This window comes from Colletotrichum fioriniae (genome assembly GCF_027942845.1).
Source record: "Colletotrichum fioriniae strain IMI 355084 chromosome Unknown scaffold_15, whole genome shotgun sequence".
NCBI classification, from domain to species: domain Eukaryota; kingdom Fungi; phylum Ascomycota; class Sordariomycetes; order Glomerellales; family Glomerellaceae; genus Colletotrichum; species Colletotrichum fioriniae.
In genome coordinates, this window is record NW_027076851.1 from 729,179 (window position 1) to 742,995 (window position 13,817).

General features: G+C 54.5%; 4 protein-coding genes across 4 annotated transcripts; 3 read left to right on the plus strand and 1 right to left on the minus strand.

Annotated features, from left to right (window-relative positions):
• Positions 1 to 1,512: 1,512 nt before the first annotated feature.
• Positions 1,513 to 1,953, minus strand: MRP10 (mitochondrial 37S ribosomal protein mS37; the record flags this gene model as incomplete). The annotated part of the gene is made up of 2 exons (XM_053189218.1): positions 1,513 to 1,679; positions 1,848 to 1,953. The coding sequence occupies 2 exons, from the start codon at positions 1,951 to 1,953 to the stop codon at positions 1,513 to 1,515; spliced, it is 273 nt and encodes a 90-aa protein (XP_053053206.1).
• Positions 1,954 to 2,969: 1,016 nt separating this feature from the next.
• Positions 2,970 to 6,701, plus strand: N0V96_010732 (uncharacterized protein; the record flags this gene model as incomplete). The annotated part of the gene is made up of 2 exons (XM_053189217.1): positions 2,970 to 3,751; positions 3,806 to 6,701. The coding sequence occupies 2 exons, from the start codon at positions 2,970 to 2,972 to the stop codon at positions 6,699 to 6,701; spliced, it is 3,678 nt and encodes a 1,225-aa protein (XP_053053205.1).
• Positions 6,702 to 7,762: 1,061 nt separating this feature from the next.
• On the plus strand, positions 7,763 to 9,296 carry N0V96_010733 (uncharacterized protein; the record flags this gene model as incomplete). Its single annotated transcript, XM_065759031.1, has 6 exons — positions 7,763 to 7,917; positions 8,129 to 8,184; positions 8,263 to 8,415; positions 8,476 to 8,513; positions 8,561 to 8,805; positions 8,870 to 9,296. 6 exons carry the CDS (start codon positions 7,763 to 7,765, stop codon positions 9,294 to 9,296), a joined length of 1,074 nt encoding a protein of 357 aa, XP_065612341.1.
• Positions 9,297 to 10,293: 997 nt separating this feature from the next.
• Positions 10,294 to 12,318, plus strand: N0V96_010734 (uncharacterized protein; the record flags this gene model as incomplete). The annotated part of the gene is made up of 4 exons (XM_065759032.1): positions 10,294 to 10,384; positions 10,514 to 11,553; positions 11,633 to 11,713; positions 11,782 to 12,318. 4 exons carry the CDS (start codon positions 10,294 to 10,296, stop codon positions 12,316 to 12,318), a joined length of 1,749 nt encoding a protein of 582 aa, XP_065612342.1.
• Positions 12,319 to 13,817: the final 1,499 nt, after the last annotated feature.

Genomic DNA, 13,817 nt, shown 5'->3' on the forward strand with positions numbered 1-13,817 from the left:
GTCGAGGGGTTCATAGGGGGAGACCCGAGTGTGGATCTCGGTCCTCTTGATCATTGATCTGGCACTTAAGCTTTTAGTTCGAAACCTCATGAAGGAATTCCTTAATTGTATCCTTTGGGGGTTTACTCACGGCCTCCCTGGTGGGATCTCACACCTAAGGGGGTGGCATGAAGGTTGGCTTCCTTATGTCTCCTCTCCTTCCATCCCTCCATTCGCCAAATCGATTGAATACAATGCTGGCCGTCGACGGCTCTTGGTCACCTGACTGTCGTTTGCCTACCTTATATAACCCAGCGTTTCTATAATACCCCCAATGTTGTGCCTGTTACCAGCACGGCAGCGCCTGTCGGGGTCAAGTCAAACGGTTTGCGAGGTGGTTGAGTGGTTGATATACTAGGTACGCCATTGAAATCCGCTGGCGCATCGAATGTACGGAAATTCGGTATTTCAGCTAGCTCCTTTGGATGATTCCTCTTCATAACTTGGGAACTTTCTACGATAACACACGTGTGATGTTAGCTTCTCGTGTCTATGGAATGGATTAGTCACACTCGCCTCCTGATCAAGCAGTGGCATATCAGCCTCATGACGGTCGTACCTACTTGATGGACCCCCGTCAGAGAGTCCTCTAGATTAAAGTGCCTTGACTTGTGTAAAGGCTGTTGATATCTGATTGTTTCACGAGTAAAAGTGCAGCAAATGGTAGCGATCTTCGTTGCGTTGTAAGGGACACTGGTGTCGAGAGTGAGGCTGTAACGCCATCCTCTTGGTTTCGACGCGAGCATACTTTGGAAAACGTTATCAAGGCCCTCGCTGTACGCGTTTATACGTGTTGCTAGAGATTTGAGGGTGAAGATACGGGAATGCAGATTCTTGGTGTTGATGAATATCCGCAAATGTCTTCCACACCAAACTACATTGGATACCTTCAGAGGTTTCTGGCAAGAAGTATCACGTCTGAATTCGAGAGGCGAGGGTATATATACACTTCAAGTTTGGCACGAGGTTTCGGAAACCACGCATAGCTTCTTGGCCTTCTATTAGGTTAGGTTCTATCGTCGAGTTAGTTCTGCCCGACGAGATGAGGTATGAATGGCTGAACACCATCGGCTGGCTCATCAAATCAACAGATCAGATCAGAGATAAGGAAAGTGTTTAGCAATCGAAATACAATGGTAGCCAGTCTTCTTTTTATCCGCCGTGTATGGTACATAGTATACAACATCGATCCTCTTGAACGCCTAATTCCGTGTGTAATAGTATGGTTGTACATCTCACATGCCCCTAGCTGTGCTTGCTTCACCGCTTCCAGACGAGCCATATGACCGTCGTCGGCCGACTCCTCGTCTGCTGCTGCCATGGTCGGTTCGACTGTCGTGAACGTAGCGCCATTTCCCGCGCGATCATTCCCGAAGTGTGCCATTCCGGGAGGACCTTCATCTCCAAGTGGTCGTAACCACCATGTTTGCAACGAGCTCGGTCTATGAGCCCCGTTTTCCTCGCGCGACTGCTTTACTTGCCCTTGGAGTGGGGTATCATCTTGTCGTACATACGGCCGAGGTGGTAGTTGACGGTGGACGAAGGCTCCTTGGGCTTCTTGGGCTGATCCATGCAGCCGCGCAGGGCGTTCTCGAGGGCGGCGCAGCCAGAGGTGTTGTAGCCTGCTGAGGCCCAGCATGCTGTGGGAGAACGAGTGTCAGTGCATGTAGCGCAACAAGGGACGATGATGACTGCGTAGTCGTCGAAGGGGGGTTGTTCATCTGGGAACCAGGGCAAGGAAAGTCCATTGAGACAGGAGAAGATGCCAGGAAGAAGAATCAATGAGGAAACATGATAGGTAGACTTACCAAGAACTGAGGTCATGACCTGCATACAAGGCTGTTCTACCTTGCCGTTGGGGTTACGAACACGAAGGACCTTGACAGGCGGCAGGCGCATCGGTTTTTGCGGCATGATGGGCAATGTGGGCGTATTTCGACCGCTCGATTATTTCGTCGATTCGTTATTCAAGCTATGCGCCTATCGTCGGGTCGTTGGATTGGGTTGTCGAGTGGTGGATCTTTGCGTCCGTCGTCATACACCTCTACTAAGAAAGCTCCCCAATGCTTCGCAAATGGACGCCATCGCGAAAGCTTTGATGCGGAGCCCCCCCGGGAACTTTTTTCGCCAATCACGTGTCTTCAGCCTCGTCAATCCTTATAAAGTTGTTGATTGGTCAAAAACGCGGTGTGGCGTCCAGATGGTGGGGTAAGACACGGTAGCAGACAACCTGCCACCGTGCACAGCGCGCCTGGGATGCCCCCGCCCAGAGCTCGACTGCAAGCGGCACTTTGGGTACGAGTGTGACTCGGGAGCTCCCGATTGGCTGCCTTGCTTCGAATGTAAACAAAGGGCGACCTCGAAGCGTCCCTTTTTGCGTTGCCCGTTGCCAGCCCACCACACCGATTTTCACTTAATGGTCCCCTTCCTGCGCAATATCTGCCCTCCTACTCCCCCTTCCCGGTTCTCGATTTAGAAACCTGGAAGTACCTTGAACCTTTTTTCTTCTTTCCCCAATCCATCCTCCAATTTCCGCGCCCAGGAACCACAACCCAATCGCGACACAAGCCGATACCTTAGCCAATTCAAGGTATCGTACTCTAACATTTCACGACACAGTCAACACTGCACTGCAATCTTCAATCGGATTCTTTTCAGCTGGCTCCTGGCTTTTCAACCCGGTGGTTGTTCTGCATCCAATCTTCCTCCCCGTTTTGCGCAGTCGCGCTTTGTTTATCTTCCTTTTTCGGCCCCCAAATCGTATCGCGCCTCCACGGCCACTTTTTCCCACGATCACGTCCGAGAGCCTTCTCCGCGCCGCGTCGCATTGAAGCCATAGCTCCCGCGCTAGATCCCACAAGCACCCTCTAACATCGTCATCCGATCATCTGGTCAATGTCTCGCAGTCGCCGCCACTATACGGATACGCGATGAATTTTCCAAAGTTGACCTTTAATCCGCCCTCGGGCAACCTGACGCCCTCCCCAACCGCGCGCTCCTCCCGCGACCGCACCGCCAGCCCCAAGAGGGCGCCGGCCGGTTTCTCGAACCTTGAGCCCACCCAGGACCGTACCGCTAATGTCGATATGGCCTTTTCGGAGTTCAACTTTACCACGCCAACCAAGGGAGGCGCTACGCCCATATCCGCGGCCACAACACAGCCTGCAAGATTCGCCCCAATGCCTCTTGCTTCGCCAATCAAGAAGTTCAGCACAGCTGAGACCCCGAGACTGAAGGCCGGCGCTGCAAGACTTTCAACGACAATGCCGTTGGATGCCCCGACCAGGACCCCATCCCCGAAGAAGGTGTCCTTTGCGGACGCCAGTTTCCAGTCCCTCACTACGTCGACACCAAAGCTCGCTCGCAATCTCTCTCCCAAGTCGAGTCCCTCGAAGCCTGCTGTCTCAGACTATTCTGTCATGTCGATTACCTCTCCGAACTCATCCCTCGTCTCCAACGACCGGTCTCCGCGTAGCGATTCCGATTCGAATCAACAGCAGGCTGAGACCCGTGCCGCCAGCGAGTCCCCGGCAGAGGAGGAGGAACATGAGGAGGGCGAGGAGGAGGCTGGCGGGTTTGAGTCTCCTTCGAAGCTTGACATCACCATGGCCGATATCACCATGATTTCCGACTTCGCCCCGTCTCCCAAAAAGTCTCAGCAACCGTACACCTTCGCCACTACCGAACTTTCGGAAGCAGCGAATGAGTTCTCGTAGGCCCACTCCTTCCCAGCTGTATACACCCTCACTGACGTGCCCCTTCCTAGTACCCCCTTCGACCCCGAGAGCTACGCCGACTTCGATATCGCTACTGCGCTCGCCCCAGTGCCCAGCTTCGCCCGGCAACGAGCCCGTATTCCCCGCACAAAGCACCGGAAGCCCAGGGGCCTGGTGTTCGAGAAGGCCATCGCAAGACAGGTTGCCGAGTCCCTCGCCATGGAAGAGCTCGAGGCCGCCGCCAGCTTCCGGCACATTGCCATGAAGGGCGGTCTGGCGTACGCCCTCTGTCCTCGCAAGAGGCAGAGGGTGGCCGAGCCCACGGCAGAGGACGACTCGGAGCCGTACTGGCTGGAGGATGTGGACGAAAGCGGCGTGATTAACATGATCGAAGCTCGCCGCGTCCTGCGCAACGACCTCAAGGCCCTCCCCACCGGCCCCTCTGTTCACGATCAGCGACGCCAATACCACGAGGAGGTGGAGAAGTACGGTGAGCCCATCGTCCCGACATGTGGGAAGAGGAACTATGACGGCGAGAAAAAGCGAGCCTATAACAATGGCCTGCTGACTCACACCATCATGGCGCCTCTTCTTGCATTCCCGATGCCAGAGCTGAGCTTTGACTGGGTGCTTGAGACTGCCATTCGCGAGTCCAATAGGGTTCACGGTCGCGAGCAGCCCAAGCATCGCAACGTCAGGCAGCCCATTGCCATCTTTGGAGAGTCCGACTTCTCGGTTATCGAAGAAGAGGAGGAGCCTCAAAGCCCGACTACCAAGCTCCCTCACTTCCCGTCGACGGCTACACATCACTCAAGCTCAAGCCGAAAGACCAGGCTCGCTAGAGGCGCTGCCAATCTGGAGGCCAAGCTTGCCACACTCCAATCAGTCGTTGAGGAAAGGTCGCCCTCACCTCTGTCGTCCCCCATTCGACCCAGCTTCACCTTTGCAATACCCTCATTCGCATCTACTCTCGAGATGACCGAGACGGACCACGAGGCAACTGAGGCCGAACACGAGGACGAGCCCGCTGCCGTCGAAGTCGCGAGTCCAATGGTGTTCTTCAAGAATCGCAGCGAGACTTCTCCCTTCAAGAAGCGCAAGTCACTGCCTGCTGCGCGTCGCCTTTCCTTTTCCGCCCCTCTCCGCCGAGAGTCTCTTCCTGCTGCCGGCCCCGCCCAGCTTCCTGTGGTGCAGGATCTTCAAGATCCAGCATCCGAGTCGCTGGTGGGTGCTCCCGATTCGTCGGTTGAGCTCCACGCGGTGCAGAGTCCCCTCGAGGTTGATTCAGCATCTGCGGCGGCTGCCCAAGCTACTCCGGAGAGAACACCGTCACCGTCACCTTCGCCTGTCGTCGTCGACGCAAGAGAGAATCCGGACATCTTTGGCTCCTTCCAGGACCACTCTGGATCCCCGATCCAGGCGCTCGCATCTCTTGCTCGCGTGTTTGAGGAGGCCAAGAAGACGGATATGGATGGAAAAGTCGTTGTCAGCAGAGAGGGAGGTCGTCTGATTGTCCGATTTAAGGTTTCGGACGAACATGCTGCCCTTTTCGCCCAAGAGCAAGAACTCGTCGAAGAGCCTGTCGATACTGTTGACCTTGCCACCGAGCCGGCCACACTTACCGCGTTGTCGCCTATTCGCCCAATCACTGAGGCAGAGGGTGAGAAGAAGACAGCAGAGGAAGCCAAGGTCGAAGCAGTGGAAGAGGAGGTGGCGCAGGTGCCTTCACAGGCGCCTGCCGCGGCCATGGAAGAAGACGATTCTTTGGTCATACTTAGGGAGTTCGTGACCAAACACAACGCTAGGAAAGCTGCCATGGCTACTCTCCCCGAGCCTGTCGAGCCCGCTGAGCCCGCTGTTCTTTCTCCCACCCCAGTCGTTGAACCTGTCGCTGCACACTCTTCGCCTGACCCTCTTGCGTCCGCTCCCATTCTCCTAGCTGCAACCCCAGAGCGCAACCAAAGCATCTGGGCCGATACACCGGCGTTCTCGATCACGTCATCGGCAGATCGTTCTCGTTCCGCAAGAAGGGCATCTCCAGCTGTGTCGACCGGACGCCAGCCTCTTGGATCTCTCGATGTTAACAGCCCGAGCCCCAAGAAAGCCAAGCGCAAGGCTGAGGAAGTTGATGAACGAGAGGCATCGCCAGAAAAGCCGCAGCCGCCGAAACGCCAGCGCAGAGCCAAGGCCGACATTCCGGATGCGAAGACGGCTACAAGCAAGGCCAGCGACAAGCCCGCCGATGAGGACGACGTTACTCCTGTGACGAATGTGCGCACCAGACGTCAGCTCGCCGTCGCGCGTGGAGAGGCTCCGGCAGTTACCAAGATCCCCGTTAGAAACAAGGGAATGAGTAACATTAGAGCTGGAGAGAAGGACCTTGCGGCTTTGACCCGCCAGAATACCCGCAACAATAAGGGCGATGCGATTTCTGCGGAGGAAATGCTCGAGGCGATCAAGACTGCGCCGCCCAAGATAGAAACTCGGGCGGCCGCTGCTGCTGCCAAGAAGAACAATAAGAGTGTTCAGTGGGCAGCTCAGCTGGCTAGAAGCCAGTCGGAAGATCCTTCTGTCCCTACCATCGAGTCTGATGAGGCAAGTTCTAGCTCTGCTGAGCTTAGTCCCGACGAGGAGAAGCAGGTCGGAAAGGCGAGAAAGGCCAGAGCTTCCACAAGCAAGATTGCCACGACCAAGGCTTTAACTGCCAAGGCTTCGACCTCCAAGGCTGCGACGACGAAGGCAGCGACGTCCAAGACCCTGCCAGCCAAAACGACTGCAGCCAAGGCAACCAAGGCAACTCAGTCCAAGTTGGCTACTGCCCCCAAGACGGAGGGTGCCAAGGTCGCGAAGACAACGAAGAAGCCCACTGCCGCGGCGAAGAAGGAGTTGGGCCTGAGTGCCAATGGTACTCCTGCCAAGCGCAGCGCTCGCACGGCGAAGAAGTAAAGACTCGCTGAATAAGGATGGCTGGCTTCGCTGTTTGAAGGAAGGAATCATGGATGGAGGAATTGCATTGAAGGGGAGGAACGAACGGCATTCGCATCGCATAGGGGACTTCACAAAAAAAGCATAGCTATGGGCGTTGGGATTGTTTTCACACTTTTTTCAGGTCTTTCTGGGCCTTTTTATTTGCATCGTGGCCGCCCGGCGAGGCGAGTGTTTCGATTCTTGTTCTACTCCTGTTCTATACCCTATTGCTTCGTTGCGGACAGAGGCGGATGGGACTTTTATTATTACGAATGATGATTACGAACTTGAAATAACTTGAGAATTCCTCGTGTTCTATATGTCTGTGATGCGCATGGTACCTTATTTATCTTGGGTGTCTACTGACACAGCATGCGGTCGCATACGGTCGCCCTGACTCCTGAAGTGGTGTCTCGTCTGCGGTACCGTCGACCGGGAACTCGGATCATGGCCCAAACGGGTCAAGACCCTTATTCGCCGTGCAGGGGGAAAAGAGGGGTAGCAACGCAGAGCAAGCATGGCAATGCCGGTCCCGAGTTCCATTGGACTGGAATCTACGCATCTTTCTGGGTTATCTCGGCGGATGCCCTGCAATTTGATGTGAGCGGTGGGAATGGGATGCGGACTAGCGAATCCCCCGTACGAGGATGTTTGACTCTTCTGCATCCGGGCGGTCTACCTGTCTGTAAGACTGGCTGCTTTCTATATAGGCCTGTCAGGCTTGTCGTTTGGTCCAAGTTCGGATAAGGTTCCTTACCGAAAGATGAACCCCTCAGCAAGCCACACATTGGCAGAGACATGGAAGGGCAGGGGAGCGAACCTGGAAACGGGCAGATACAAAAACTGGAGCTCCCCTACCTTTCAGACGGAGCAAGTCCAGTCTGACCGATCTCGCGCGCGGTCACGATTTATCTGCCCTCATCAGAATCGTAATTTCGCGGAATACGGGAGACTACTAGCAACGGCACGATTCACTAGTGTTATCCCCAAGGTCTTACATACACTCTTTTCTTGCCCGTGAGACGAAAAAGGCGCACATCATGGCTGAAGCACCGGGCACACCGCCTCCCAAGATCGCACCCGCAGCCGGTGTCGCGTCCGCAGACCCGGCATCGACGACGACTCCATCGCGAGTCGTCCCAGCCGTTGCGATTGATCCAGCCCAGCAGGATGACCCAGTTGAAGCTGATGAGGGGTTTGCAGTGCGTCGCAGCTCAGCACCCCTTCTTATAGATTGAGCTATGGTTTACTGACAGTTTTCGTGCAGAGCGATAACGACTCTTCGATCGATGATAGACTGTAATGGCCTTCTGGGCTTCCTACCACTCCATCTCATTCATGGCGCCTTTCGTTTCTAATACAGATGAATGAGATAGTTCGAGTTACACTGCGTCCCTATCATCCAGCGTCATCGACTATCCGGAAGAATACGGCCGTCGCTATCATGCGTTCAGACCGGGCTGTGAGTCTACTCTTACTTCAGCCTGACCGCAATGACAAGAGACGGAACCCTTTTCAGTCTACTGACGCGCTCATGTAGCGTACTCGTTTCCAAACGACGAGGTTGAGATGGAGCGCCTCGATATGGCCCACGCAATGATGGTGAGGGCGATTGGAAGCAAGCTCTGGCTGGCACCGCTGGCCAAGGAAAAGATCCATCGTATCCTGGATATTGGCACGGGTACTGGAATCTGTAGGTCTCCGCGCGCGACTTTCTGATTCAGAGCCATGCATTGCTAATCGATTGCGGTAGGGGCTGTTGAGATTGGCGATATTTTTGAGAATGCCGAGGTGAGTTCGTGATGAGTGAGGTAAACGATTTGCTAAGAAATGGGTAGGTTATCGGGAATGATTTGAGCGCTATCCAACCTGAATGGTGCGTCAAGTCTAAGCGTGATTCACTCTTTGATGATTCCAAAGCTCACTCTTTATCTTTGGACTATAGGGTACCCCCGAACGTCAAGTTTGAGATTGACGATGTCGAGAGCGAATGGGTTGGCGTCAAGAAGTACGACTTCATCATGTGCCGATACATGGCCGCCTCCATCCAGGACTGGCCGAAGCTAATTGCCAACATTTACGAGTACGTAGCCATCTCCTCGTTCCCTCTGACTTGACTCATCTTTATTCTAATCACCCCTCCACAGCAACTTGAACCCAGGAGGTTGGGCCGAGTTCCAAGACATGAGCACAGAATACTACTCCGACGACGGCAGCTACAAACCCGAACACGCGACCTACGAATGGAATCAGACTTTTGTCGAGACGCTCGACAAGATTGGGCGCGATCCCCGACCGGGACCTAAGCTCGAGGGCTGGGTGCGTGGGCACGGCGGGTTCGAGCACGTGGCACACCACAAGTTCAAGACGCCCATCGGGCCGTGGGCGCGGCACCGGCACTTCAAAGACCAGGGGCTGCTGAACCTGGCGCAGATTCTCGAGGGGTTGGAAGGGTTTTCGTTGAAGTTGCTCTGTGGTGTTTTGGGGAGAAGTAAGGAGGAGGTGTTGGTGCAGCTTGCGGAGGTGAGGCGGGAGTTGAAGACGGGGGTGTTTCATGCTTTGTTGGATTTGTGAGTTTTTATCCTTTTCCTTGCTCTCCCTTCTTTTCATCTGTTCAAGGTAGACGCCCGGTGACTCGGAGGTTGTTTGTGGCTAACAAGTTTCGTGCGTGTAGGCATGTGGTGTATGGGCAGAAGCCTGCTCTACCTGCTACGACGGGGGCGACTGAGTGAGTGTGGAGGATTTTGTGTGGACTTCGGAATGTGTAGCATACTTAGCTATTGCCATTGCGACCTGTGAAGTAGCCTCCTTTCTGGACGGCTCATAACATAGCGATGCATCTTAATGGGCTTGAATGATGAAGTATATGACGTTGTGTTCGACCTGACTGGTTTAAGCGTGTATTGATTACGCTGGACCTGATCCACGCCTCACACGCTCATCTCATCTCATCTCTCAAGGGGTTTACTCTCACTCGGATTCCCCTCATTTAAGCTCAGTATAAGTGATCATCGACTGGGTGAGTGAATGAGTGAGCGAGCGCACAGTCTTCAGCCCTATGGGATGAACGGGTGGTCCCGAGTGCCAAGTTCGGACGACGCAGTGGAAGCGAGTAAACGTGGAGACGATCAAAACAACAGAATGGAACCTGGAGGTAACCTGGAAGCAACCAGAAAAAGCCCAGAAAAATTACCCGCCATCTGCGTTCCGATCTGCCGAAATAAACGGGCAGGAAGCCAATCTGACGTGCAGTCGCACCTGCAGCCCAAGGAATCCCATTACGAATCGCCCGTCACACGGCGCGCACCTTCTTTCCCTTAGGCTCGATTCGATCCCGTCGGGAGGCCCCCTTATTTTCTTACCTCAGCCATTTTCTTTTTCTTTTTTTTTTCTCCCTTTTTGCCCCCTACGGCCCAACTCACCTTACTTTACCTTACCTTGGTCACTTGACCCCGCGACGACACGTCAAATTCCCCGCCAACCACGTGCAATTCTCTCTCATCCTTCCAACTCCCAACTGTCACTACCGAAAGAAAGAGAAGAAACACAACAGCCTGGGGCGAGCGAAAAAATGTCGCTCTTTGGCAACTTTGACGTCGCAAAGCTGGCATCGCAGCTGGGCAACTTCAAGATCCCCGACGACCCAGAGATTATCAACCAAGGTGAGTGAGCGAAATGAGATGCTCTGCGACAAACCTCCGACCTCAATCTGCCCCTCACAATCTCGCAAGACCCCCACCTACCTAATCTCCAGATGCATCACAACACCAAATTCTAACAATACATCACAGGCCACCAGGACTACGGGTACAGCAACTACGGTTCCCACAGCCAAGGCTACGATGGCAGACCGCCTGCGGGATACGCCGGTGGTCCGCAGAATGGCGCCGACGAGTATAAGCGCGAGCACCCCGCCGCCTTCGGCTCCAGTGACCCCACGCGCTCCGCCTACTCCGATCCCGTCTCCGAGGGCAGTGCCATGTCGTCCGTCGCCGCTGGCGTAGCTGCCAGCGCCGCCGCGGGTGCTTACGGTACCGCACCGCAGTATCCCACTCCGCATCCCGGTAGGTATGGTGATTCCACATCATCTAGCCCGTATCCTCCTCAGCAGCAACAACAGCAAAGCTATGAACGTCCTCCCTCGCCGGGCTATGGAAGGCCCCCTTCACCTGGTTATGGGAGGCCCCCTTCACCTGGCTACGGAAGACCGCCTTCGCCGCGACTGCCAGAGGGATGGGTCAAGCGGTTTGACGACAACAGCAGACGATGGTACTACGTCAATCAAGCAACTGGCTCTTCGCAGTGGGAGGCTCCTCCGCCACCGTCAGCCATGTCTCCCCCGCCAATGTCGCCACCAGGCCATGGAGGGTATGGGGAAGCCTCTCGATATGGCGGACACTCGCCACAGCCTGGCTATGGGGGGCATTCACCACAGCCCGGGTACGGAGGCCCACCACCTCAACCGGGATACGGCGGACCGTCTCCACAACCTGGGTACGGAGGCCACTCTCCACAGCCCGGATACGGAGCTTATGCGGGCGGTGCCACTGCGGCAGCTGCGGGAGCCGGAGCTGGGTACTATGCCGGACAGCAATACGGACAGAGCCAGCCCCATGGGTATGAGCAGTCTCAACAGTACGGCCAACAGCCACCCCAGCAGTACGGCCAGCCCTACGGACAGCAGCCTCAACAGCAGTATGGACAGCAGTATGAACAGGGATACAGCGGCGAAGAGAAGAAGAAAAAGAAGAAGGGCGGGAACAGCAACATGTTCCTCGGCGTGGCTGGTGGCCTCGCGGTGGGTGCGTTGGGAGGCGCTCTTATTGCCAATGTTCTAGGTAACAATCACTCATCTTTTCCGGGTCGCGGTCTGGGCGATTATTGAACGCGAAAACTGACAACTTCCGCAGATTCTGATTCAGACTCTGATCATCACGAGCATCATCACGAGCGCCGTTCTTCGTCTGGATCCTCGGACCATTATCGAGGTCGTGATGATAGCGATCGGGGGTCTGATAGGGGGGATTACGAGGAGGGCGGCGACTACTACGATGATTAGGTTGATCAAGTACAGCCGTCTTTGCCTGTACCATCCATGGGGTCCGAATTGCCGTCCGGGCCCGAGTATGACTCCCGTTTTGTTTGGAGTGATGAAAATCAGCAGGTGCCCGAAGGAGAGGAGTACGCGCAAGGGTTTCAGGAGCAGAATCAGAGGGGCCCGGAGGAGCATCGGGAGTATGGTGATGAGGACCATCTCGTGCACACTACCGGATATGGGGAGGTCGTTTATGGTGATGAGCAGGGCGCTGATGATGCTAGTATCGATGAAGACCGTGGTATCGTACACACCACCGGATATGCTGAAGTCATCTACGACGATGAGCCGGGGGCCTACGAGGACTATATTGTCCACACCACTGGATATGGCGAGGCTGTATATGATGATGAGCCGGGCGCTGACGAGGTTCGCAACGACGATAACTATGCTGGTGACGCTTATGATGACGGTTATGGTGACGACGGATATGGCGATGGTGGCTATTACGACGATGGTTATGGTGGCGATGACTACGGCGACGACTATTATGACGACTAAGTTGGTCGAGGATGGATCTTTACTGAGGCTTGCCTTCCATCTAGGAAAGAATCCTGAGGCGTTTGCTGCTGTGCATACATTTTCCATTCTAGGCTTTAACAGATAGCATGAGAAGAGGTTCTTTGATCTCACTGTGCATGTACGTTTCAACCCCGAACAGTGCTGAACTTGATATAACAATCAGCTTGGTCGGGTGATATCGCCCAGTCTTCTACCTCGTAAAGGCCAATAGATGGAAGAGAACGACTGACAGCTTGGCAATCTCTTTTCCATAATTAAATCAAACCCGGCGGATTCGGTCTGTCCTGGGCCCTGGCGCGCTCATTTCGTTGCCGTCCTGACTAGGATGTGAATGGCGCACGTTCTCCAAGATGGCCTGGCCTGCCATATCTCGCAAGCATCACGGACCATAGAGCAGCCCTTCACTTAGTAGCGTCGCGAGGCGTAGGTAGTGAGGAAGAGTATCGGCAATCAGTCCCCGACGGAAATATGACTTCACTGGGAGAAGAATCCGAGCCTTTGAGTGAGAGTATTTGTACGTCGGAAGACTCCGCAAATCGCGACAATGCTCGCAGAGTATCACTCACGGCGCCGTTGAACCCAAACCGCCGGCAGTTGTAACCTATGGGGTTGTCCCCTGAAGCCGTGCGTCCCGCGGGATCAGACGGCACTCCTTACAGGGCTGCATTGCCTATGCTTATTGTGTGATTGGTACTCGCCCCGTCCAATAATTGTTGCTGGGATGAACTTGTCAATTAGAGTTTGAATAACACGTTGAGCCGTGAACGTGCCTCTTCCAAGCCTCGTTGCGCGCGACTCAGTGCAGAATTTCCCGTCGAAGCTGGTTTCGGGTACGCGGCTTGTCCGCCGTTGAAGATCGGCATTACGGACTACTCCGTGATCATCGGTGATACTTATAGCTGGTCTTTCATCTCTTTGTGCACGACTTGCTGTTTGAGTACTCCTCAACTGTTGTCAGTCTCTACCTTTGCACCAAATATCCTCGTCGCAGATAACCTACCAGTGATTGATTCTTGTACATAATTTACCCCAAACGAACATGAAGTTCCACGCCGTTCTTTTCGCCAGCTTCCTCCCTTCGGTACTGGGATGGTGGGTATGTGTGAACCTAGACGGACTCTGACGACGTACTGTAGCTGACGGATGGGTATAGAACTGCAGACTTCCTAAGGGAGGTGACCTCGGTACATGCCTTTGGGATGGCGACCTGAAGACGGAATTGACTTGTGGCCAGGTAAAGTTTTCTCTGTCACTTTTCTTTTTTGAACATGGTTCTCGCCATCTTTGTCTGGTTTAAACGGGTTGAGTTGCTAATTTGTTTGTGTAATAGGGCCACCCGTGTAAGAAACTTGGCAATGGATGTATTCCTATCGGATCGGGAATTGCGAACTGCTCGTAGACAAACAGAGGCTGCGTACTTTTGGGTACGGAACTACCTTAGGTCCGAGAGGTGTTCGAGGTGTTGCTGGATGCTGGTC